The following is a 24,606-nucleotide window of genomic DNA, read 5'->3' on the forward strand; positions in this document are numbered from 1 at the left end:
TTTTCTTTCGTCATATATCCCGTGCTGTCATCCATAATGCTCTTGTTCAGTTTTCTTAAATATCACACTCTGAAAGCCTCTCGGAGAGGTATTAGCCTCATTTCACTTAAGGGGAAATTGAGGCAAAAAAAGGCAAAGTGCTTTGGCAAAGGTACGCTAGGTCAGCAGCAGATCTGAGGATACAACCAGAACTCCTCATTCCCAATCCAGTGCTTCAGGTGTGGCATTCTCTCTAAAATAATAAAGTGTATTGCAGCATATTTGTACTCTAAACCAAGTTAGAAAAAGAAATCAAGCTATTTTCTGTAAGAAACAAAACTCTCTTCCTGATCAAGTACACTCCTGTGCATAAAACCTACCATTACGATATTGCTTTTGTTTAAATTAGAAAAAATTTAAAAGCCAGGTTGTCTCCTTGCTTGGCAATAAATGGTTCTGTGAGAGAAAAACACTTTTTTGAAAAACTTTACTTACTGACATTATTTAATTTGTTTTTCTTTCTAGGTGATTACAGATTTGGAAGAGCAGCTGAACCAGCTCAGTGAAGACAATGCGGAACTGAACAATCAGAATTTCTTCCTGTCCAAGCAACTTGATGAGGCCTCAGGGGCCAACGATGAGGTCGTCCAGTTGCGAAGTGAAGTTGACCATCTCCGTCGAGAAATCACTGAGAGAGAGATGCAGCTTACCAGTCAGAAACAAGTAAGACTTACAAAGTCTGGATCAAAATCTCTTCGGGATAGCTAGTTAATTACCTGTAAGGCAAAAAATTCTTTTTGATCTGGAAACTGGTAAGGAATTAATATACTTCCAGGGCCAATGGCATTTAAGGCTTCCTTCCCAGAGCAGTTGAGTGAATGGAAATGTTTGGTATTTCCCATTGTATTTTTATGCAGTTTTATTTAGAAATTTTGTGCTCTGAAGATACTGCAATTTAGAATTATTCGTTTTACTGTTGTGACCCTGGAAATTTCAAAATTTTTATAATGATACAGAACTGACATTAACGGCAATCACAAGTGAATGTATGGAAGCCTCGAAATAAATGGGTTGTGATTTACCAGCTTATGTTTGCTGCCAATTTGCATGTACTGTAATTTAAATGGTAAGGCTGAAGCTTAAAGTGCACGCTTGATGTGGGATGTGAGAATTGATAGGAGGATTTATTTTTAGACTATGGAGGCCTTGAAGACAACATGTACGATGCTGGAAGAGCAAGTAATGGACTTGGAGGCCCTGAATGATGAACTCTTGGAGAAAGAGCGTCAGTGGGAAGCATGGAGAAGTGTTCTAGGGGATGAGAAATCCCAGTTTGAATGTCGAGTTAGAGAGTTGCAGAGGATGTTGGATACTGAGAAACAGAGCAGGTCTCTCTCTCCCCTCCTCCCCCTTTTATTAACTTTTGTGAAAATGCTCTATAGAAGCTAGTACAAAAAATACATTTAGAATAGGATATGGGAGTTGGAACTAAATATAAAATCTTGGGAGGTAGTTCTAAAAATGGTTTATTAGTTAATAGTCATTCACCAGTGATATTGTTTCTTTTGTTTCTTTGCAAGCAAGCGATTTGTGGGGTGTGGTATTTATCATTGTAATTTATAAAATGTCTTGATTTATTATCTTCTACTTTAATATAGGGAAAAACAGTCTTAGCTCCTAACTATTCCTATGGGATCTTGAAATTTTCAGGCTGTAGTTCTAGCAGGGGCAGGAACAGGGTTATATAATACAAAAGCATTGCAGCAAACAGTCTGGCTTTATAAAGTAACATCTTGAATTTGAGGCAACCCCCTGAAAAAGTTATTGATGCCACTGCATGCTAGGAAGAGGTCAAGCCCAGAAAGGAGTTAGGTAACATTATTTTCCATTTTAATACAGAGTGAGAGCAGATCAGCGTATTACTGAATCTCGCCAGGTGGTAGAACTAGCTGTCAAAGAACACAAGGCAGAGATTCTAGCCCTCCAGCAAGCACTAAAGGAACAAAAACTCAAAGCTGAGAGCCTTTCTGATAAGGTAAGTAACTTTCAAACCTAGACTTTCATAATTAGATGAGATACTTTTCTAGAGAGGTTACTTGTAGAAATGCAGTTTTCAGCAGCTTTTTCAAGATGTTAGAGCAAATTAGAAAGACTGGAGGTCATAGAATAGAATTCCATCTTCAAGCCAAAGACCTCAGATTTCCTTTTGAAAAAGGACTATAGCAGAAAGCAGCCTGTGATGCCTGGAGCGTACAGTGAAGTCCTTCAGTAACTTGGTGTCTGCATTTGAGCAACGGTACGCCAAAATGTTGTTTGGCTGGTTTTCCCCCTTGTAGTAAGTAAAGGATAATTGTATCATTTTTCTTTAGTGTGTGCTTGGTGAAGTTGGATTTTAAGATTGTGGAACGCTGTATTTATTAGTGTTCAATGTTACTCTGACCATCTATCCCACCCGCCCAGCTCAATGACCTGGAGAAGAAGCATGCTATGTTGGAGATGAACGCACGCAGTTTACAACAGAAGCTTGAGACAGAAAGGGAGCTCAAGCAGAGACTTCTGGAGGAGGTAACTTTGGAAATTGATGTTATAACTTCAGAAGCAGGGTCCACATCTTGATGAGGGATGGAAGTTGTGTTAATAGCAGTGTTACACATCCATCCTTCTTCTATATAATGAAGTTGGGGGGGTTGTTTTTTCTTAAAACTGCAAAGTGTGTAGCCACGTTGGGGAGCAGTAGAAGTTAATTGCTCAAGGGAAGGTGAGCTGGGAGCCAAGGGTGACAGCAAGTCAGACAAGTTTAGGGACCTTGCAGCCAGTGGGCACAGTGCCTGAACAACAAGGGCAGAGCAGGTTTGGCGAATGGGGCTCAGCCATTGTTGCAGAAGCCTGTAGTGATGGAGGCACATCCCAGCTCAGGTCTACAAGGCAAGGTCGGTACCCAGGCACAGCGCTCTTACAACATAGCCCTGACCAGACCAAATGCAAGGACCGTAGCTTAAAACCTGCTCTGGAGCCAAGGTGCTGAGGGTGCGTGGGCAGAGGCCACAGGTGAGGCATCTCACAGCTCTTTTGTGGTAATTTAGCTCGGTTCACAGAAGTCTGATCCGAGGTTACACACCTGCGCCATATCAGCAAGATTTTGAGTGCAGGCAGCCAGACCTGGTTAGTGGGGGAAGGGGTGGCAGAGAAGGATTTCAGGGGAAAGGTGGTTACAGGCAATCTGAGAGGGCAGTCAGAGCCTTTTGGGGTACTGCCAAGTTATCCCAGAGGTGAGAACTTGATTATGCATCGCAGCGCAAGTTTTCTGGCTCTTGCTTTGTAACATATGAGCATTAATGGTTTTCATACTTGGGGACTTCCTCATGAAGAAAGTACAAAACCTGAAAGAATTGGGAGTAGTTTGTCATGTGCCCTTTTCTGTTGTTAGCTGGAGACAAAGATGTAAACAATTGGACATCCTTTTCCTTATCTTGTGTGATGATAGGAGGAGGAGTTTATCCTGATTTATAGGAAAGATATTTTTTTTTTCTTTTATTGCAAAGTACTGAGATGGCTTCTGGTGATTGTGTAGAGCTTGAGAAAGTAGCATCGAGAAATTCTTTGTGTAGTACAGTCTTATTAACAATTACAAGATTTTAAACGCTTAAAAAAGCAAGTAACTTGAACATGTGGTTGAAAGAAAAGGTGTTGCTGCAGATTAGTAAAAATACACTACACAGAAATGCTTGTTTAGTCATAATGCATTCTGAAAGAAAGGAAACTTCTAGAATCTTGTAATTTTCCAGCTTTTAAAGAACCATCTGTTTACTTTTAAGTTCCACAATGTGCTTACTTTACAAGGAGAGGTAACGTTTAATAGCTTTTATTTAAAAACAAGCAAACAACACAGCCAAGACACTGGCCTTTGTTTTCCTGTTAACAGCAGGCAAAGCTGCAGCAGCAAATGGATCTGCAAAAGAATCACATCTTCCGCCTAACTCAAGGTCTGCAAGAAGCTCTAGATCGAGCTGATCTTCTGAAGACTGAAAGAAGTGACCTGGAATATCAGCTGGAAAACATTCAGGTGAGGCTAAGGAAACGGCGGCAGGCCTCTGTGCTCCCCACTCCCTCTGAGGTTTTAGGATGTGATCTACTGTTCCCATGTGATGCTTCCCTTATACTATTTTTTAGCTCTATTCCACTGTGAGTTACCTGTTTCTTCTACTGAGATGCAGTTTCCTACGTGTGTGTGTGGTTCACAGGTTCTCTATTCCCATGAAAAAGTGAAAATGGAGGGCACTATTTCTCAGCAAACCAAACTCATTGATTTCCTGCAGGCAAAGATGGACCAACCAGCGAAAAAGAAAAAGGTGGGTGAAAAAGGTTTGAGAGGCATGCAGTTAAATGACGGTTTTGTGATTGGTTATGTGCTGTGTATTCATAATACCCTGTTTTATCTTTCTGCATGTAACACAACTGTGTCCTCATTTAAGAACATTCTGATTTGATGAATAACAACTTTACCAGGCAGGATGTGTTCTTTGTGGCTTTTCCAGTATTTTGTAATTCCTACAACACTTAAGTTACAACACAGTAGCTACACGTCAGGGAGGCTGTAGGAATACAGAATATTAACCGTGCTTTTTTTTTTTTTTTTTTTTTTTAATGGTAAATATAGGATCTATGTGTGTAGGAACATATTGTGTATCTAGAGTGGTTGTCTCGTAGTTACAGCATAGGATTGATTAGTCAGGCGATGTGACTTGTGTCACATCTTTGTCATAAGCCGTTCTGTCATTTTGAATTAAGTGATTTAATTTTAACCACATATTTTGAGATCCTCTGTTTAGATGCTTTCGGAAACTCAAGGTGTGAGTACTAACAGGTAACGTACGTCCCTCTTTAAATTAATCCATATCTCAACATTTTCTCTCCAGTGCCAGTATGAACTAAAAATCCATCCTTACGCATATCAGAATTGCCATTAGGCCCTCTGGCCGGACTGCCACTAGCTAGTTTCACTTTGCCTAGTTTAAGCCATCTCTTACTAGGAGTTAGGAGTTGTCTGTGTGTTTCTGTTGCTAGGGCCTGTTTAGTCGGCGGAAAGAGGACCCTTCTTTACCCACACAGGTTCCCCTGCAATACAATGAGCTGAAAGTGGCACTGGAGAAGGAGAAGGCTCGCTCTGCTGAGCTGGAGGAGGCTCTACAGAAAACACGCATTGAACTCAGATCTGCTCGTGAAGAAGGTAGGGGTTAACAGAAAAGGTGAAACTGGAAGGAGACGCACGGTTTTGGTCTGAAAACGTGCTTTTAAGTGTGTGCCACTATAGCAGTAGCATGTTGTTTAATTCTTACCTACTGCTATGAAGATGCAATAAGGCTACACTTTTCTGCGGGTTGCAACCACTGAATGGTTACACAGAACCACTGCTATGAACTAGTGTTCCGTATTGGTTATGTTAATGAGTGGCATTTATCTCGTCTATAGCTGCTCATCGGAAAATATCAGACCACCCTCATCCATCTACTCCAGCCACAGCCAGGCAGCAGATCATCATGTCTGCCATAGTCCGCTCACCAGAGCATCAGCCTACTCCAATCAGTTTGCTAGCTCCTCCCTCCAGTCGCAGGAAGGAATCCTCCACACCAGAGGGTAGGTTCTTAGTGAACTTTTCTGTGACTATTTTTTTTACTATTGCAACGCTATCTCTTTTTTTTTTTTTTTTTTTTTTTTTTAATATCAGAACAAGAGTTTTTTCATGATAGAAATATCGCATGCTAAGTTTTGCTTTTGTTTTTGGTTTACAATTCTCTATTTGGATTATATAACTTATTTCTGAAAACAGTTACTAGCATGAATTGTTTTAAAAGCATGTCTTTTTCAAAGGAGTATGTTTTCTGTACTACTCTCTGCGTTGACCAAAAGGATTTATGGCTGTTTCCTTAGCAGTTAAAATTTTTACTTGTCCAAACTGCAGATTTGTTCTGCTGAGCAGGAAGTTTCTGTCAAGACTAAAAGACTTCAGTTAGGCATAAAAGGAAGATACCAGGTCAAAGATAACTTTAATATCTTATTAGCTAGAAAAAGAGGATGCCCTTCTATATCCTTGAGAATGGAGGGGAGAGGATCATCAGGAAAAAAAAAAAATCAAAGGATTGAGGGCTCTGCTGATTTATTCTTAGCTAACCAATATTCCAGAGTGAGTGTTGAACCCCGAGGCTCTGAACTAAAACCTCCAGCCTTTAGCTGGAAAATTCCAGAACCCACAAACTGGTCCCGCCATCACAGACAGCTGGGGAGGCGCAGGGTGCTGCAAGGATGGGTAACACTGGCATGGGAAGATGTCCTCCGGGGCACGTCACGGGCAGGGAAGAGAACAGTGTTCATCAGCAAAAGACCATGCCTTGAAGGATAAGCTTTTCTCAGTATAGATTTGCTAACGGGGATTTTAGGTGTGCTTTGAGAGATGCTGGCACTGACGGCTAGCGTGAAGGCTGTATGAAGCAGGCCTGCTGTGTATTGGTTACAACAGCATAGGTGTTGAAGGGTTTGCTGGCTATAGGTGAAATCGAGCTATTAGCACGTTGTACGAATTGGAGCTGAGTGCAGCCTTGAAATTTCGATGGTTTGATTGACATAATCCTGCTAAACCAAACATTAGCCAACTCAGTTCTACAGTCTGTTCTCAAGCGGCACATTCTGTGCATCTGTATAAGGTAATTACCGAGGTGGTGATACAGCTTAAGATTTGCAGATTGCAAAGGAACGTAGTGCCTATGTGCAGCAGGGCTTTGATAGAGATACATTGTCACTTTTTATTACCTTGGCCTTAAAATGCCCAAAGCTACTATAATTTTCATCCCTATCACAGTTTTCGTCCTGATAATAAATTTTGTCCCTTCCAGAGTACAGCCGACGCCTGAAAGAAAGAATGCATCATAATATCCCACATCGTTTTAACGTGGGGCTAAATATGAGAGCAACAAAATGTGCAGTGTGCCTGGATACTGTGCACTTTGGGCGGCAAGCGTCTAAATGTCTCGGTAAGAGCAGAGCGTGTGCATAAACGGTGTAACTGGACGGTAGAATGAAAAAGCATCAGCCGTCTAGAACAGATTTTCAGTGAAAGCTGAAGAAAAGACTGAGTATGAAGACTTTGAAACTAGTTGGTGCAAACATTCTGCATTAGAAAACATCTGATGGCTTAGAGATTCTTGGAAAAGCTGGGATTTGTGCGTTAGAAGTGGAGGCAGCTGTGTCATGATTTTTTTTGTCATTTAGCAGAAGTTTTTCTCTGTCCTTTTGTCAGAATGCCAGGTGATGTGTCACCCAAAATGCTCAGCTTGCTTGCCAGCTACTTGTGGACTGCCAGCAGAATATGCCATACACTTCTCTGAAGCGTTCTGCCGGGATAAAATGAATTCTCCCGGTCTGCAGCTGAAGGAGCCCAGCAGCAGTCTGCGTCTTGAAGGATGGATGAAAGTGCCAAGGTATAAACATCAATGCTGGTGCCATATCAGGAGCTGAAGTATTTGGAACAGTTCCTTATATTGTCCTGGCTCTTACAATGTGATAATCGGTGCATGCCCATTACGATTGCACAGTACCACTGAAATTTGTCTTTCTAGGAGTTGCGTGCTTGGTTTGGTCAGAATCCAAGCAGAAAATCCAACATGGCTTTGTGCTTATTTTCTTCAGGAATAACAAACGTGGGCAACAGGGCTGGGACAGGAAGTATATTGTCCTGGAAGGAACGAAAGTGCTCATTTATGACGCAGAAGCAAGAGAAGGTAACTCAGCATTTCTAGAAAGAACTTTTTGGTTGTGGGTTTGGGTTTTTTTAAGCTTCAGATATTGTTTAGTGAGTTGAGAGGCTTAGAGATTATTACTGTTTGCTGTGGCCATACCTAATTTCGCCAAGTCTTCTGTAATAGGGCAGCACCGTTGCTTTTCTAGATTCTCAACAGTTTTATTAGCTGTTATGTCATAATAATCCAGCTGCGAAACATTCAGAGTGTATCCACTTCATTTTGCTATCACAATTATTTTCTTGCTACTTACTTGTTCATTCTTTCTTACTCTGTCTCCCCGTTCTCGCTGCAGCTGGACAGAGGCCTCTAGAGGAATTTGAGCTCTGCCTTCCTGATGGCGATGTAACTGTTCACGGAGCTGTAGGAGCTACTGAACTTACCAATACAGCAAAGACAGGTGAGAACCTTATGTAGATGAGGTCAAATGGATTTCATCTTCCTTGCCATCAGTGGGCATTCTGTTTGGCTGAACAGAATTTTCTCCTTTAACTTTCATTCTGTATCTATGTAATTCTGAAGTTACCCCTATTGAAGTTAGGTGAACAGGTCAGTCATCCAGATTTAGCTACACATACGCTGTTGCTTCTGTCGTGGTAGTTGAACTGCGAATAGTATAATCTTCAAGCCAAATGGAAGTAAATTTTAAAGAGTTTTGTGATATACTTAAAAGCACTCGGTTTATTTAAATTTCTTCTCTCAATGCTCTCTATCTAAAGCGTGAAGTGTCATAATTCATGCCACCATTGTGATCAAACCAAAAGGTCATTAACTTAGAAACGCTGTGGGCTGTATACAGTCTCCTATTATGAAAAAATGTTGATGTTTTGATTTGTATGTATTGACTAGAACCGATGAAAAGATTATGTATGTCTTGACTTTAACATTAAAGGATATGGATTGTTAAAAACAAAGGTTTCCATAACCAATTTTTACAGATTTTTCTTGAACAGTACAGGGAAAACTTTAGCCAGGTGGCTGGTTTTGTACTTTTTTCACAATGGAATTTCTTTCTCTTTTGAATAAAAGACAAGAGATTATTTTTATTTAGTAAAGACAGCATTTGTACGTACGGATTGCATGCATCCAGATAATATTTAGCTTTAAGTAGCTAGCCTGGGCAGGACCTGTAAAGGAGAAGCCTATGTATAAATTGCCATGGTAACACGTCATGATAAATACAACTTCTCTCCAATGAGGCTGAAAGGTGTTGATTTTAAGTCTACTGACAATATTCCAAAAACTAATCTAAGTCTTATTCTATCTATATAACATCTCAGATGTGCCATATATCCTAAAATTGGAGTCTCATCCACACACCACTTGCTGGCCTGGTAGAACACTCTACCTGTTAGCACCCAGCTTCCCTGACAAACAGCGCTGGGTCACAGCACTGGAATCAATAGTGGCAGGTGGGAGAGTTTCCAGAGAAAAAGCTGAGGCTGATGCTGTGAGTATAAAAGTTTCATTTAATAATAAAATATTCTGGGAGGGAGCAGAGTTTTGAAAAATATTTTTTCAGTATTTGGCATACTGAGGTTTAACTGAAGGTAAGTTATCACTTCTGCCTTATGATGTACAAGTACCAGGAACTGGTTCACTGTGAGACTGATGCTTTATATTACAACGCCCATCTTTAGTCTCAGGGAGTGTAGTAAGAGGATCTCAAGACTCTGTCTCTAATTCCAGCTAACAGAAAAGGAAGAAAGAGCAGTTAGGACGTGGCTTAAATCCAGTCTCGTAATGTACCACGTGGCATGAACGAACCTTAGAATAAAGAAAGAAAGAAACAAGCAAAACACTCCCTCCTCTCCCATTCTTACAGAGTCGGGGGGGGGGGGTGTTTCTTTGGGAGGGAAGTGACTGTGTGTTTCTTAGTTTTAAGTTTTATTCCTGATAAGAATAAGAGGTTAAATGAATTTGTTTTGGTTTTGGATAGCCTTTTTCATCATTGTTGCACTGATAACTCTTTTCTGACAAAGGGAGATGTGATTCTATGGCATTGTGTATTAGAATGTTAGCCCTGGAGGTAGGGAATATCTGACTAGCAGGAAATCATCTCTTTTCTCATGCTAGTCTTCCTTTTGTGTCTGAAAAAAATACATGCTCCCACCAACATCTGGAATTTTTTTTTTTTTTTTTAATCCTTCCCCTAGGAAAATTTCACTGCTCTGTTGCAGGAGACTGGGGGAAATGGAAAAGATAGGGAGGACAGGACGTTTTGTCTGATTTTAGTTAATTCTGATCAGTTTGCCTAACTGCGTTTCTGGTAGAAGTTTACCAATTCTTTTGTGGGAGGTATTCCAGCAACTTTTAGCTTTCTGAGAAAAAGAAATCTGCGCCAAGCTTTTTGCCTGTCTGAAATGATGACATTGCATTGTTAAAATACTAATAGAGAAAGAGAGAAAGATAACTCAACAACAAAAAATATCTTTTTGTCATTTGCAGAAATTGCTTGGAAACTCCCTGCTGAAGCTAGAGGGTGAAGACCGTTTGGATATAAATTGCACAATGCCCTTCAGTGACCAGGTAATAATGATGTTCAGTTGGGCCTTTCTGAGTATTGGGTATTTCATTCGTGGAAGTGGTATTTTAATGGCAATACGTGTAATTTTATACCTCTTCGTTGGCTGGTTTGTCCTCTTCACTGTATCCCAATACGTACTACGATATGGAATACTGTAAGCAGTATTGCCCATTTGCTCTTGGAGCATTCTTTGTTCTCCTCATGTGGCACTGCTTTCCCCCCCCCCCCGCCCTGTTGTCGCTGCAGGTAGTGCTCGTGGGCGCAGAAGAAGGTCTCTATGCCCTGAATGTACTGAAGAATTCCTTAACGCACATCCCAGGAATGGGTGCAGTCTTCCAAATTCACCTCATCAAGGATCTGGAGAAGCTACTGATGATAGCAGGTAGGGGGCTGGATGCTCCCATTTGTCCTGCAGTAAACACACAGTAATTGCGCTGTAATGCTAGGAGTGCTGCCTGCCAAGGGACTGGGCTCTCCTTCAGATTCATTACAGGCTTTTTTAATTATTTCCCCCCCCTCCCCCCATTACATTGTTAAGAATCACTTACTGTGGTTAACACAGTGTTATCTGAGGTTTTCTTGTAAATGAATATGTGAATGAAGGTGCCGTTAAACCTTCACAAGCAAGTGATTTCTGCTTCCAAAGCTGAAGGAGGAAGGAACCAGAGACAAAAGATTTCCAGCTTAGGGGTTAGTCATCATTTTAAGTCCAATTTAAAAAGTGTTGAGCTGCTCAGTGGGCATCTCTCTTCCTAATCACGGCATAACCTTCCCTTTCAATGTAGTTAACCATTTGAGGATGGTGATGGGATTCTTGAGGCCTAGGGCTAACAACTCAACCTCTCCTGCTCTAAACACTAATCGACATAAAATTAGGACTTATTTCATGGTTTGTTTAAGATTCCCTTATGAAAAGAACACCAGCTTTAATCTCTCCATCTGTGGTTTTCCAGAGATAACCCTTCCTACACTGATGTAGGCATGCTGAATGTTAGGGCGTTATCTTCATCTGAAAGCCCAAATTATCAAATGCCTATATGACATTTGTAGGGAATGAAAAACAAATTCTTTCTCTTGTTCTGTTTGTTCTGCATTTCACCCCTTGTAAAGATTTAAGCTGTCCATGCTTTATTTGTTTCAGGGTAGTAGATAAAAAAGCAACTGGAAAAAAGAAAATCTCACATAAAATTAGGAGAAGGCCGCGTTACTCTGTCGCTAGGCTTCTGAGAGGAATTGGGCTTGGCCTATAATGCGGTTTATTAGGGCACTTCTCGGAAATCCATTGCTGGCTCTGTTGGCACAGAGCGGCTAAAGCACCTTTTACTTTAAGAAGTTCTGAAGGTAAAATAAAACTTCCTGGCTAATTTTGAATGAATAGTGTCTTAATAAGGCCACTGCTGTTGTGATCTACTAGACCTTAGCAACTCTAATGATCCACTGAAAGAATGGTTGTTCTCCCAGTGGGTTTACTGCCCATTGTCTTGTTGGGTTTTTGTAAGTTTTCTGGTTCACTTTTAATAGCAATAATATGGAATGATTCTACACGGTACCTTGTGACTGTTACCACAGTAACAGCCTATAAGGATAAGCTGCTGCTTAGGTAACAGAGCAGACTTTTGTAAAGAATAGGGAGTTTTCCCTTGGTATAAAATGTAACTGGTTTTGTTTCCAGGAGAAGAAAGGGCTCTGTGTCTTGTTGATGTGAAGAAAGTGAAGCAATCCCTAGCCCAGTCTCACCTCCCAGCCCAACCTGATATCTCACCAAATGTCTTTGAGGCTGTCAAAGGATGTCACCTTTTTGCTGCTGGCAAGGTAGGATACGGCTCCCTCGTGCCCTCGGACCACCCTTTAGATTGTGCTGAGTTTGACACGAATCAGATCAGCATCTTTATTTCGCTGGTAACAAAGCCAAGGCCTATATTCTAGTTTTAAATCTTTTTCTTCAACTAAGAAGAGTATAGGGGCTGAAGAGGGGCTGAACTGGAGAGAGTATGGAGAATCTACCACTAATATGAATAAGTTCAGACACGATGCTATAGCCTAAACTGCTACATTATAAGAAATACAGCAGAGCGTAGTCTAACTGCCTCCTCACAGCTGACTTCAATTTTGAGATTTATAATTAGTGAATTCCATCCACTTGTTCCTGACTGTTGTGTAACTGTTTCCAGGCTCGCAAATGGACTTAGCTGTTTGCGTCACTCTTGACTCTTGATATTTACATCAATTCCCAGTTTTTAGTATGGAACATCTAGGCACAGCAAAAATTCTCATCAATGATTACTTCTATGGACTACTTTGATGATAAACTGAAAAACCTTCATTTCAAAGTGATTTTTAAGATAACAATTTCAGGGGTTAAAACTTGGACCTAATCTATTTGAAATTATCCCTTTTAACGAAACGTTTTTCTGTGGAAAACCTAATTTTTTATTAACTACTTTCAAGTACAAAAGAAATCACAGAAGCAGTTCAAATTCATGTTCTTCTTTGAGAATGTGAAGAGACTTTTCATTATTTCACTAATTCACAGTAACTACCCTATTAAAAATGTACTTGCTTGTCTTGGCAAAGTTCTTTTTGTGGCAAGAGGTCCTCCGATCCATTTCACACACTCAGCACCCAAATTTACTCTGTGTTACACCATCCTGAGCATGGTTGTAATCTTCTTTGCAGGTTGAGAATGGTCTTTGTATCTGTGCAGCCATGCCCAATAAAGTGATAGTTCTGCGATACAATGAGAGCTTGAGCAAGTTCTGCATCAGAAAGGTAAGCTTCGTAACGCCCTCTGGTAGCTGAAGTAATTCCCATACTGCACTAAGACTTCGCTTTGGAGCAAACATCTTAAACCTTTTTGCATGCATAAGAACATTTGTTTGCCAGCTAAAATGACAACAAAGTGCAACGTGCACTGACTAAAATCAGAGTAGGAAGCAATATTCTTTAATAAGAGTCAGCATATTTGGAGGGATGCAGAACAGAACTGGGATTATTTTTGATTTTTTACTGGACTCAGCTGTGTTAGTTATTTAGCCCAAAATTATTTACTGATAATACCCTCGCTTATTTACCCCAAAAATGCTTTCTTCTTAATTATCCAGCAGTGTTCCCTCACTTCTGTCGTCTTTGGAGAAATCTGTAGCAAATGACTACTCCCTCCTTTGCAATTAAGGAAGCAATGGGTATCTGAATTTGTTTACTGTACCAGCAAAGTCCAAGGGTATTTGGTACTATTCCACCACCGGATAGGCAGCTGTTTCCCATTCGTACCCTAATACAAGTGTACTTTCTCCTGCCCAGCGCACAAGGCACTGAGATATGGGTCTGACGCGGCAGTGTGTACACCTCCTCCGGGTGTGACCCTGCCTGCCTGCAGCACTGGTGCCGGACGGTGCTGGTACCCATTCTGCTCCGCTCTGTCAGGCGTGGGTGGGAGAAGCAGAGCTGCTGCAGCTCTTCTGCAGCCAGCCAGCTGCAGGCAGAAAATACTCTCAGCATCTAACCCGCCATTCCCTCAAAGACCAGTCGCATGAATTGTCATCAATAAATTTTATATGCTCATACACATCCAGAAAAAACCAAAATAAAGAGGGATCTCTCCTCAGAACAAAGAGTTTAAATGCTGCCTGCCTTAAAATGGACTGGTACCCAGAAACTCAAGTCCTCTCCAATTCACAAATTCCAGGATGTTCAGGTCAAACTACCAACCCCTGTGAGCCTCTGCAGTTAACTTTGAAGGCACCAGTCCAATTTACAGCTTGACTGTGGCTTTCATCCCCGCCGAGTGCTACACCGGCACTGCTGCTGGGAAGCAGAGCTGGCACAGTAATTCAGATGCTGGCCTCCTTGGAAGTACGGCAATGATCTTGGCACAAGCAATGTGGATGCCAGCAAACCCGGAACATCTGCAAGCACCGTAGCTGGTATCGACTCCTGCTTGCGATGGAGCAGCAGCCGACAGAGAACACTGAAGATGTACAGTCACCGTCCTCTGTTCGTGCTGCCGTTCACCTCCATAGTGCCAAGCGCCTCGACAAGGGCTTACATGCACAACATGCAAAGGCGTGATTTAGAAGGCAGGTTCTCCTTACCTTCACTAATCCAGACAACTGAATTTAGATCCTAACAAGATGGCAGCAAGCCCAGAATATGCTTTTCTGTTCTGCCAACTAAATTTCCAGATAAATTAGGAATTACATAAGGAATCTCATCCTCAGGAGATCTGGGGATCTGTGTGTTGTGTCAGGTTAATCTGCAGAGCTACCCTAGCTATTCAATCGCAATGCAAATCTTGGAGGACGACAGATCTGTGTTACGTTGTACAAAGAAGGAAGGAAGATTCTCTGTGTTTGTTGTCCTTTTGCTTAAGGAGCCATCAAGCTAATTTCTTAAGTTTTAATAGGAGAGGTACTTTAGCAGGCAGATTCTTCCCATGTTCAGACATGCAGTCGTTGGCATGGCTGTGACCTGCTGCAAGTGGGGAGCTGCTCCCTACTGCTCCAGAAAACCGCGCTACAGAATGTCTTTCAGAATAGCATTTTCTTCCAAAAGGAAGAGGTTCTTATACTTGGTTAGCACCCCGAGTTGAGTTGGTATACAAATCTATACCCAAGCAAGTATCACTCCCAACAAAACAAAACTTTCTTCTAGCACAAGTACTTTTTCATATGCTTTTGCCAGCCTGCTAATGACTTTGAGGTTGCCACTTCTCCCTTTTATAAAGATAAATGTGGCAATATACAATCTTCCAGAATAAGCCAAATCTGCAAACTGTTATAGGGAACTAATACCGGTCCGTACTTTTCTCTTTTCCAGGAGATTGAAACCTCAGAGCCCTGCAGCTGCATCCATTTGACCACTTACAGCATCATCATTGGAACCAACAAGTTCTATGAAATCGAGATGAAGCAGTATACGCTGGAGGGTAGGAGACGTTCCCTGAGGAATGCACCAAGTGGCTCCACAGATTCTTTTGGCGGGGCTTTTCTAAAGCACTTTAGGAAAAAAAGTTGGTGCTGCTCAAGGTGTTTTTCTCCATTCTCTTTGCAGAGTTTCTGGATAAAAATGACCACACTTTAGCTTCTGCTGTGTTTGCTGCTTCCACCAACAGTTTTCCAGTCAGTATCATCCAAGTGAACCCAGCAGGGCAAAGGGAGGAGTATCTGCTGTGTTTCCATGGTAAGCAGTACTGCCAGAAGGAGTCAGAGTCCTGTTGTAAAGGAAAGCCCAGTAGAGTTGACCTTCTAGTGCCTGGTAACAAATGTTTGTTGAGGACTGCGAGTCTAGAGGCCTGGCAAGAGCTGTGGCTGGCGGGTTAGACAGTGAGATGCACAGGGCACTGGCACTAAAATAGCACTTGCTGAGGTGCTTTTGGTGAGCTTGCTTGCAAAGTTCTCTGTGCCTGTGGATCAGTTGCCACATGTAGGCATCTGTGCCCGAAGGGAAGGGATCGTAGTCGGCATCAAGTGCAAACAGGCATCCGATTATCCCAGTAAAATGTTAAGGGGTTTTCAGCCTTTGGCTTTCTTGTCTGGTTTCCATACAGACAGGTGAGATGTTTTAATCTTCTGGTGACAAAATAAGAGAGTGTTAGAGTGTTTTGTATAGCTGCTTTTGTTGGCCCTCTAGGATAGTGTCATGGAAATGCACAGGAAGCCTTCTAAAGCCCATTAGCAGTAATTTTGGGTGAGTAACGGTAGAGTGTCATAGTCTTCCTAACAATATAGATTAAACAATAACTGTAATTGGTACAGGGAGACCTAGAATGGCAGTACCTTCTGGCACTGGACGTATTCCTAAATCTAGCCAATTCAGTGTCAGAGTAATTCACGGCACTCCAGGATCTGCAAGGCAGTAAGCTCCCTGTCCTGGCTAAAAAGCCCAGGGCCAGTTGCTTTTGTCCCTTTAGAAATAAATGAACAAAATTCAGGTGCAGGCTTACGACATGACATGACTTATCTTGGCAGAGTTCGGTGTCTTTGTGGATTCCTATGGAAGACGCAGTAGGACAGATGACCTGAAATGGAATCGCTTGCCCTTAGCTTTTGGTAGGTGTTGAGGAACATTCACTTGGGTTATGGAAATTACTGAAACAGGGAAGCATCCTCATGGAACAGGTATTCTTTGCTCAGCGCTCCCGTTTCCTCTTCCCTCTCCCATTTCTCTCAGAAACTATGGAGGTTTCCCCATGATTTAAGATCATTATAAAGTCAAATAGCAAACCTGCTGAAGTCTAAACAATTTGAAGAAAACTAAGGAAATATAACTTTGGTTTAATGTTCCTTGTCTGACAGCGATTGAACTGGCTAGTGGAAATTTTAAGGATGATTGGATGTTTCTGAAATAGTCAAAAATATATAATGTCACTGTGGATCCCCCAAGGCTTTCACCCTACCTAATGGGAATTTAATCCAGTTAACAGCCTGGTTTTAATGCCATTTTCATGACGCTTTGGTTAGTGAAATTCTTGAGATACAGATAGTTTCAAAGCAACAATTCTTTAAGCTTGCATCTCCCTACCTAGTAATAGCGTCTGTGTCTCATTACAGAAGATATATTCCTTTATTTTTCCCAAGGGGCTGGGAGGCTCTGTTGTGCTCACTGATGCTTTTTAGAAGTTTTTAACAGATAATTTTATTTTGTGTTTTTCCTGTCTTTGCGATGCTCCTTCAGCCTACAGGGAGCCCTATCTATTTGTGACCCACTTCAATTCCCTTGAAGTGATTGAGATTCAGGCACGAGCTTCTCTAGGGTAAGTTGTTCCCTTTTCTTTACTTGGAACAGCATGTGCTCCAAGAATACGTGTGCTGGCCAGGAGAAGGTACGGTGTTGCCGTTGTAAAGATTTTTTCCTGCACTTTTACTCAGAACTCCTGCACGAGCCCACCTGGAAATACCGAATCCACGTTATCTAGGGCCTGCAATTTCATCGGGAGCTATCTACCTGGCCTCCTCCTACCAGGACAAATTAAGGGTGATTTGCTGTAAGGGCAATCTAGTGAAGGAGACCAACAACGAGCAGCACCACAGAGGATCTTCTGCTACACGCAGGTATGGTGAAGTCAGTGTGTTATGGTCCCTGTGCACCTTGTAAGCAAACTCTGCTCCAGGTGGCTTTCACCCCTGATGCTGCAGCTACCCTTAACCCCTTCTTAGAGAGAGAGGCTGGCATTAGCCAGTTATTGTGATGCTGGAGTGGAACACGGAGTAGAGTCACCGATGTTTTAAAATCCAGAAAGCAAAGAAACATCAGCTCTGTAGGAATAGGTGGATAATCTCCTCCCCGAATGCTTTGTGCCCTTTAGCTGGTTTACTTTGATGCTGTGATATAGCTGTGCCTTCAAAGCTTGGTGAGCTTCGATGGTATTGGTATGACACTAAACATTGATTGACTGCAACGATCCCTGAAGCGAGAGCCTCTTCTCTTAAACAATGAGTGTGCCTTAGGGAGACGCCTTGGGGACGCTGCGATATGATCTCGTTCTGTTGAGCGGAACAGTGGCACTTCAGGCAGCTGAGCAAATGCTGGGGTTGGCAGCGCCACTGTGTGCTGGAAACTGCGAAACTGATGCTCGCACTCATCCTAACCTGGCATGAACAGCCTGGAGCCTCTGCCAGTTTTGCATGCGAAAAAGCAAATTTTAGCGGCCATTTGTGTGGAAAAGCGTACTGCTGAAGTACACGGACATGTGTAGTTTTCTGGCCTGTTGCACAGACAGGACATCCCTTAGCAATTCATTAAGGCACGTTACTGGTGTGGCTAATGTTATGGAGACTCGGCTATAAAAGTATGGTCTGCTGGGTGTTTGGGGAAAGTTACATTTTTGCTAAAAGAAAATGTAACGTGAAGTTTTTGTCGCTCAGCTGTTCGCGTCCATTATTTTTGAATGACAGCAGCCCTAACAAGAGAGGTCCGCCCACATACAACGAGCACATAACCAAGCGGGTTGCATCAAGCCCAGGACCACCGGAAGGTCCAAGCCACCCTCGAGAACCAAGCACACCACATCGGTACCGCGAGGGGAGGACAGAGCTGCGGAGGGACAAGTCACCTGGGCGACCGCTGGAGAGGGAGAAATCTCCAGGCCGGCTTCTGAGCACCCGCAGAGAAAGGTCCCCTGGGAGACTGTTTGAAGAGAGCAGCCGAGGACGAATGCCCGTGAGCGGTGCCAGAACTCCTCTTGCTCAAGTCAATAAGGTAAGTCAGGAGCCTGGAGCCCGTTTCTGTTCTCAGGAAAAGGGATGTCTGGCAGCAGGGTGGGTGGTGCTGTAAAGTATGAGAGCAAATCAAATCTCACCCCCCCACCTTCTATTAAACCAGAGCACACGCGGTGTGACTCACTGGCCCTTCGAACACCCTCCCTTGTGCTAGTTCTGTAACTGCGAAAAGCAGCTTGGCTCTGGAACAGGCTACACTCCTCCAGATCTGAAAGCAGAGCTGCCCTGATCAACAGAAATCAAGTTACTCAGGATGTGAAGGGGGGACAGTGTCTGGAGAGAGGCATGTGGGAGCCTGCTGTGTTCAGTGATGCTGATGGTACTTGCCTTTGTCAGTGGTTTCAGAATGGTGCCGCCAAGGAGCGAGCACATAACAGCACTGGCTCAGCGGCGGCAGCAGTAGTTAGGTGATGTACTGCTGCTGGCACCTGTGCATGTGTGAGGAAAGTATGTGCGAGCTGTAACTGTCATCTTATTTCCCTGCCAGGTCTGGGACCAGTCCTCAGTGTAAGTCTCAGCTAGACAAAGTTACTCATCTTGACCTGCAGGAAAAAAAAGGAAATACACTGAGTATATGCACGGCATATGGCTGCTGCCCAGTTACCAAAACAGCATTCCTGGGCAAAAGCTCACTCCGCATCGGGAGACGTGATGCTTTTGAAGATTGTTTGCAGCTCAGTTTAGTTTCTCTGCACTTTCCTGCACTCCTGTTTTTGCACTTTGTACTACTGTTACTCTTTCAAGCAGTTCATGAACTTTTTGTATTCACTTTAGTCCCCAAGTAGTACATCAAGGAAATTAAATGGGACTAGAGTCCCACCCCTGTCTCTATAATGTGGTTAGCACCCCATACCAGATAATTGATCTTAGTTCTGAGACAGGCTGGGAATTCCTGATGGCCTGGAAAGAGAAGGGCCAAGGGTGAGTGAGTCTTTCAATAGAAGGTGTGATTGGATATTCTCTACAGAACACAAGGAAATTTACTTCTGATTAGTCTGTTCACCTGCCACTTCTGAAAGTTATTTTGTTCTCACTAAAATCACTCTAGAGCAGCTCTGAGGGGGAGGGAAGAACCCTGCTTTAAATGAGCCCATGTGCCCAGCCCTGAGACAAAGTGCATTACCTACAAGCTACTGGGTTGTAAGACTTTATCCAGGTCTTCTGCATGACAGTTCACTGCATGCTGCTGCACCATCACTGGCTGCTCTCTCCTTTTAGGTTGCTTTGCTGAGTAGTGTATTGTATCTCACCTGTAAATTAACTGAAACCTTTAGATTACGCTGCAAAATAACCGTTAATTACTCTGGAAATTTGGCAATGAAGAGTTAACGAGCCTTATTCTATGACAGGAATTACAGTCACACTGAACGTGGTCCCTTTGCAAATAACCCTGTAGTCCTGACAGTGTCACGTTCCCCAGAAGGAGCAGCGGCCCAGGGCTGGCTCCTCCTGTGACATGTAACTTGTCGTACAATAAGAACCAAGTGTCACGGCACAAGAGGATACTCACAATGAACAGCTTTAGCGGTTACTGAACACGCTTCGCCTTCGCTCCCACGTATCTAACCTAGAGCCATTTATTGCTTGCTATTCTCTTTTGCTGTGAACATGAATCAGAGAGCAAATGATTTTCAAAGCAGGTTTTGACCATTCAATCTGCACTAGCAACATCCTAAGTGAACAACCACGTTCCTTACAACTGGAAAGAGCAAAACTGCATCCAATCTTCCCTTGGCGCCACACTTAAACTTCTGCTAGTCCCTCACAAGCCTGTGCTAACCTGTTCTAGAAACCCATAAAAATTCAAATGCCTTGTCAGTGTCCTTTGGCGAGTTTCATGAATATTGTATCCCGTTCTCGTCTGTTGGGTTGTTTTAGGTCAGATGATTTGGCAGGAAACTTGCTGAAAGTTTTTGTCTCCTGGTCTGAATATTTGGAAAGGTCACTGAGATCAGTCTTTAAATCTTTGCATCTTATGGAAGATCTTCAAGACCTCAGAAATGGGCTTGTTGAGTCCTGGAAGTGTATATCTTGTGTCTTGTTTGTGAAATGCTTCCTGCTATAGAAATAGCTCAAAGGACTGTACATATTTACAAGAAACTTTATATTCGTAACAAAAAGGAATTGAATTGGTTTCTACTTTTTTATTGTAAACTGTGCGTTTTTCAACACTAGCTTTTTGTTTTAATGGTGGTTGTGGACAGCCATCTTCAGACACTGGAGGGGCCTCAGCTTAGTCCTCCTTGCTCTCCCATGAAGAAATATTGTAACGTTTAATTGCAATTGAAGCTTGTTAGCATAAATGAGGTTTTAGGTCTCTAAAAGTACAGGATTTTTCTTCATTACCTTTTTATTATCGACAAGGGAGGGAACCAGAGGGACAGTTCCAAGCTCCACCTGGAAAATATTGAACTTTTTTGTTGAAAAATAACCAAATAAAACAAATAACTATCTTGACTGGCATGGTGAAATGAACGCTTCCTTCTATAGAGAGTAATACGGAGCCATCCTGCCATTGCACCCAGCGTTAGAGGCTGTGTAATCTATAGGCGTCAGAGCTTACCAAAGAGCTAACCTTGGCAGTATTTAGCATTAATAGTGGTTTTTCCCTGAACAAGTAGCGTAAGTGGCTTCACAAAAACAAAGCATGTTCATATGAACTGAAACAGGTGGATTTGTCCAAGTATTTTACTAGAGCAGCAGCTGGCTGCCAACACCTACAGCTAAATTCTGCCCCGACATACTTAACTAGTGGTACGGGTAGAGGTAAGACACATGTGAGTATCTGGGAAAACAATCTTGCCCTGGTAAACGACCCACACATCTTGAGCTGGAAAGAACCATCTTAATTAACAACAGTGTGATCTAACAACAGGTTTGGGATTTATCCCAGCAGTGTACTGGTAGCAGAATGGACTGAGACAGTTACTCATCCCACCGCTGTAATATGCTGGTGCTTTAAGGCCTAATAGCTGCAACTTTTAAAAAAAAAGAAAGAAAAAAAAACCACAACAAAAAACCAAACCAACATTCACGAATTGAGTCAGAATGAGTACAACCTGCAGTTACTGTACATCTTAACTTATACCTGCTGGGAAAACTTGCTAGATCAGACTTAAATGTAAATACATCTATTTTTAACTGAACCAGTTTTTACAGGGTCTGAAGTATTCTTTCACAGGAAGAGGTTTTTAATATTCACACTGCTGCCTACAGTAACTTAATTTGTCCTCCTACTGTTCAGTGTTTTCAGTTCTGTGCACATAACCGCCCCCTTACCCCCAATAAAGGGCCTGTTGGAGGGTGTGGGGGTGGGTTACTAATAGCTCCTCTTACATTTTGGTCTACATGACATTCTTCATGAAAATGCTCTACATAAACCCCAAGCTGCTTGATTTTATCTATTGTGCCTACTATCTGATGTATATGATGAAATGCTAACTTGTTCAATGTTCCTTTATTTTACTGTGCACAAAGAATACTTATTTAAAGCTCATTGTTGCAGTCCTATGATGCATGATCAGAATTGTAACAAAACTAAAACAATCCAGAAACTGGTGGAGTAAAAAAAAAATTATTTATTGAGCCTTTTGATTACCAAGAAACATGCACAAATGCCCTGTCAGCTTGCCCACTGCGCTCTGTGCTGAAATTTAGGGGGTCGGGGAGGGGGGGGGGGCAGCGGCGGGGGGGGGCAGGGAGCTCTTGTTACTTCTGCCGTAGACACAGACCATAGCGGCTTACTCAAGGACCCAAAAAATGACTGTAACAAAAGCCTCTGCATCTACCTTAAATCATGTGCTCTCCTAGCAACAGCCAAGAACAAACATAACAGCACAGACTGCGAGATGTGGGTGGGGAATGTAAGTGAGCTAATAAATCCATCTCTTGATCCAGCTTTTGCCTTTGGAGGGATTTGATTCATCCCCTTACAATAAGGGAACACTGTGATTAATCTAATTCGTTCACCTATCAAGCAGAAAACAAGCTGGGGGTGGGGGATAAAGAGTGAGAGCCCCCCACCCCAAAATGAAAACTGAACCAAGCAGCCTACCTCTTCTTTCAACAGCGCCCTGCCAGAAAGCAGCCCTCCTGCGGATGCTCCCTGCTGGAGAGAAAGGGGGGGCGGGGCGGGGCGAGGCTTACCTGGAGGAAGGTTGTGGCTCCGGGGAGGTGTCAGCTGAGGCCACCGGTGCCAAGGAACACCCCACCTCCATCACCTGCCCGGCCTGGGAGAGGCCCTTGGGCCTGCGGGCAGCTGTGCTGGCTCACCAAGCAGGGGAGGGTGGAGGTGACCACAGAGTAATTCCCCTGGCCAGCCCAGGCGCTGCGCTGCGCTGCTCGCTCCTCACACAGCCTGGGCCCCTCACCCTGCCGTCCGAGGTGCACACATGAAGCTTTTTTGGGGGCTGCAAAACCTAATGGTGCAGTGCCAGCTGCAGACCATGTAACCAAGTGCTCTACCCTCTGAGCCATGGCCATAAACTGCAAATTAAAAAAGAAAAAAAAAATTCTATAAAATAATTGGTTCTGTCCTGTGGTTCCACCACACCAGCACTGATGAAAAGCCTAGAGTGAGTCATGCACACATGTAACTGGAAAAAAATCCACAAATCTTAGCAATAACTAATGAGACCAAGTCCATGAACGCTGCTGTTTTGCATACCTGCATACCTTCACTTTCCTTTCTGTTTTGCATTTCTGTTTCAGCTTCTTTAGCCTCTGACATGTGAAAAACTTGTTTTTCAACTGAAAAACAAAACCGCACAACCAAACTTATTAAGTTACCTTTAAGCTGCTCTGCTCTTCTAGCAAAAAAAAATGAATCCTAGGTCATTCAAATAAGAAACATGTGGTTTCCTTTCCCTGCTGCCACTAAAAGCCTTTAAGAGGCTGCACTGCACGATTTCTGGCTGCCCATACACTCTCGCATCTACTTTTCTTTGAACACAGCTGAAAAAATACCTTCCAGCACCTGTCTCTCCTCTGCTGACACATGTCCCACCAAACCCACTTGGTTCTGCACAACCACACCCAGGCAGCTGCCACAGCACTTGCCCGGTGCCCGGCCCACCACACATGTGCCGCAGCTGTGGCACAGGCACCAGGCAAAGCCATGGGCACAGCCAGGCACCGGGGCTCACTTGCCCACAGCGCCACAGGGCTGCCGGCCGCTGGCCCTCACTCAGGTCACTGAACAGCTCTGGTGGCACCAGAGTGGGACCGCTGTTGTGCTGACAGCAGAGCACGTCACCAGAGAGGACCACCGCACCACACCGCTTCCCGGCGACAGCTCCACTGTGCTACCCAACACAGGGTCCAGCACACCTTTGTCGGTGCCGCTGTGGAAGGAGAGGCCACCCAGTTACCAACAGCACCATCAGGCAGGGAACTGGCAAAGGGGCTGTGGGCACACAGTTGGTCACATACCTGCGTGCACTTCTGCATTTGAACACGCAGGTGGTTTTGACTGGGTGAGTTGACCTTTCAACAAAAGCTCAGTCCTGTGACATCAGCTACTGGAGCTGTGTCAGCCTGCTCTCCCCGTCTCTGCTACTGACACACCTTCATTCACTGCCCTGACACAACCAGCCCAGGCTAAAAGGACCCCCGATGTTCCCCGGCAAAGCGCACAGGCCTCCCTGCACCATGTGCTGCTCTGCAGGTTCTGGCCCTGACCACACATCTCACAGCCTCTTCCCTGACCTCATAAGGCAGCATTTTCTAGTGCTAATAAATATCACACAGCCTAATCCAATGCCACACATGTGCCTGTGACACCACAAACCGTACCCAACCGGCCATCACAGGCTGGGCTGTCCAGGAGAAAGGCTTGGGGAAAAAACCTTTGCTCGAAGGGCGGCTGGCTGGAACAAAGAGAAGTGACAAGACTGTTAAAGGCAATAGCAAGCTTTTCAGTCCTACGGAAATTATCGCCAGAGCTTTTAGGTAACTGGACTCTTATTCTGCCTGTAAACTTTGCATCACAAATCCATACCGACACCTTTCTCAGCCTCTTTACCGATTAACTGCAAGCAGACACAGTTTCAAGCTGCATCTATGAATGAAAAGCTTTAACAATCCACCAAGGCAT

The 24,606-nt window shown here is 43.4% G+C and overlaps 1 protein-coding gene across 9 annotated transcripts in view; it reads left to right on the plus strand.

Annotated features, from left to right (window-relative positions):
* The window catches only part of CIT (citron rho-interacting serine/threonine kinase), an 81,659-nt gene extending 60,690 nt beyond the window's left edge, over positions 1–20,969 (plus strand). For 6 of the 9 annotated variants that reach the window (XM_080407014.1, XM_080407010.1, XM_080407007.1 and 3 more), the window contains 24 exons: positions 505–702; positions 1,174–1,367; positions 1,879–2,014; positions 2,440–2,544; positions 3,902–4,042; positions 4,221–4,328; positions 5,044–5,206; positions 5,449–5,613; positions 6,867–7,004; positions 7,271–7,451; positions 7,660–7,751; positions 8,065–8,169; positions 9,050–9,219; positions 10,218–10,298; positions 10,543–10,678; positions 11,969–12,108; positions 12,973–13,065; positions 15,112–15,220; positions 15,346–15,474; positions 16,263–16,343; positions 16,969–17,047; positions 17,163–17,345; positions 18,159–18,492; positions 19,000–20,969. In XM_080407014.1, the coding sequence (XP_080263140.1) occupies positions 505–702; positions 1,174–1,367; positions 1,879–2,014; positions 2,440–2,544; positions 3,902–4,042; positions 4,221–4,328; positions 5,044–5,206; positions 5,449–5,613; positions 6,867–7,004; positions 7,271–7,451; positions 7,660–7,751; positions 8,065–8,169; positions 9,050–9,219; positions 10,218–10,298; positions 10,543–10,678; positions 11,969–12,108; positions 12,973–13,065; positions 15,112–15,220; positions 15,346–15,474; positions 16,263–16,343; positions 16,969–17,047; positions 17,163–17,345; positions 18,159–18,492; positions 19,000–19,023 (3,285 nt within the window). In that variant the 3' untranslated portion in view covers positions 19,024–20,969. The remainder of the gene's footprint in view (positions 1–504; positions 703–1,173; positions 1,368–1,878; positions 2,015–2,439; positions 2,545–3,901; positions 4,043–4,220; positions 4,329–5,043; positions 5,207–5,448; positions 5,614–6,866; positions 7,005–7,270; positions 7,452–7,659; positions 7,752–8,064; positions 8,170–9,049; positions 9,220–10,217; positions 10,299–10,542; positions 10,679–11,968; positions 12,109–12,972; positions 13,066–15,111; positions 15,221–15,345; positions 15,475–16,262; positions 16,344–16,968; positions 17,048–17,162; positions 17,346–18,158; positions 18,493–18,999) is intronic. The other 3 variants (XM_080407012.1, XM_080407011.1, XM_080407013.1) reach the window with 2 other exon arrangements.
* The last annotated feature ends 3,637 nt before the right edge of the window (positions 20,970–24,606 follow it).

Source organism: Falco punctatus (assembly GCF_963210335.1).
Source record: "Falco punctatus genome assembly, chromosome: 1".
Classification (NCBI taxonomy): domain Eukaryota; kingdom Metazoa; phylum Chordata; class Aves; order Falconiformes; family Falconidae; genus Falco; species Falco punctatus.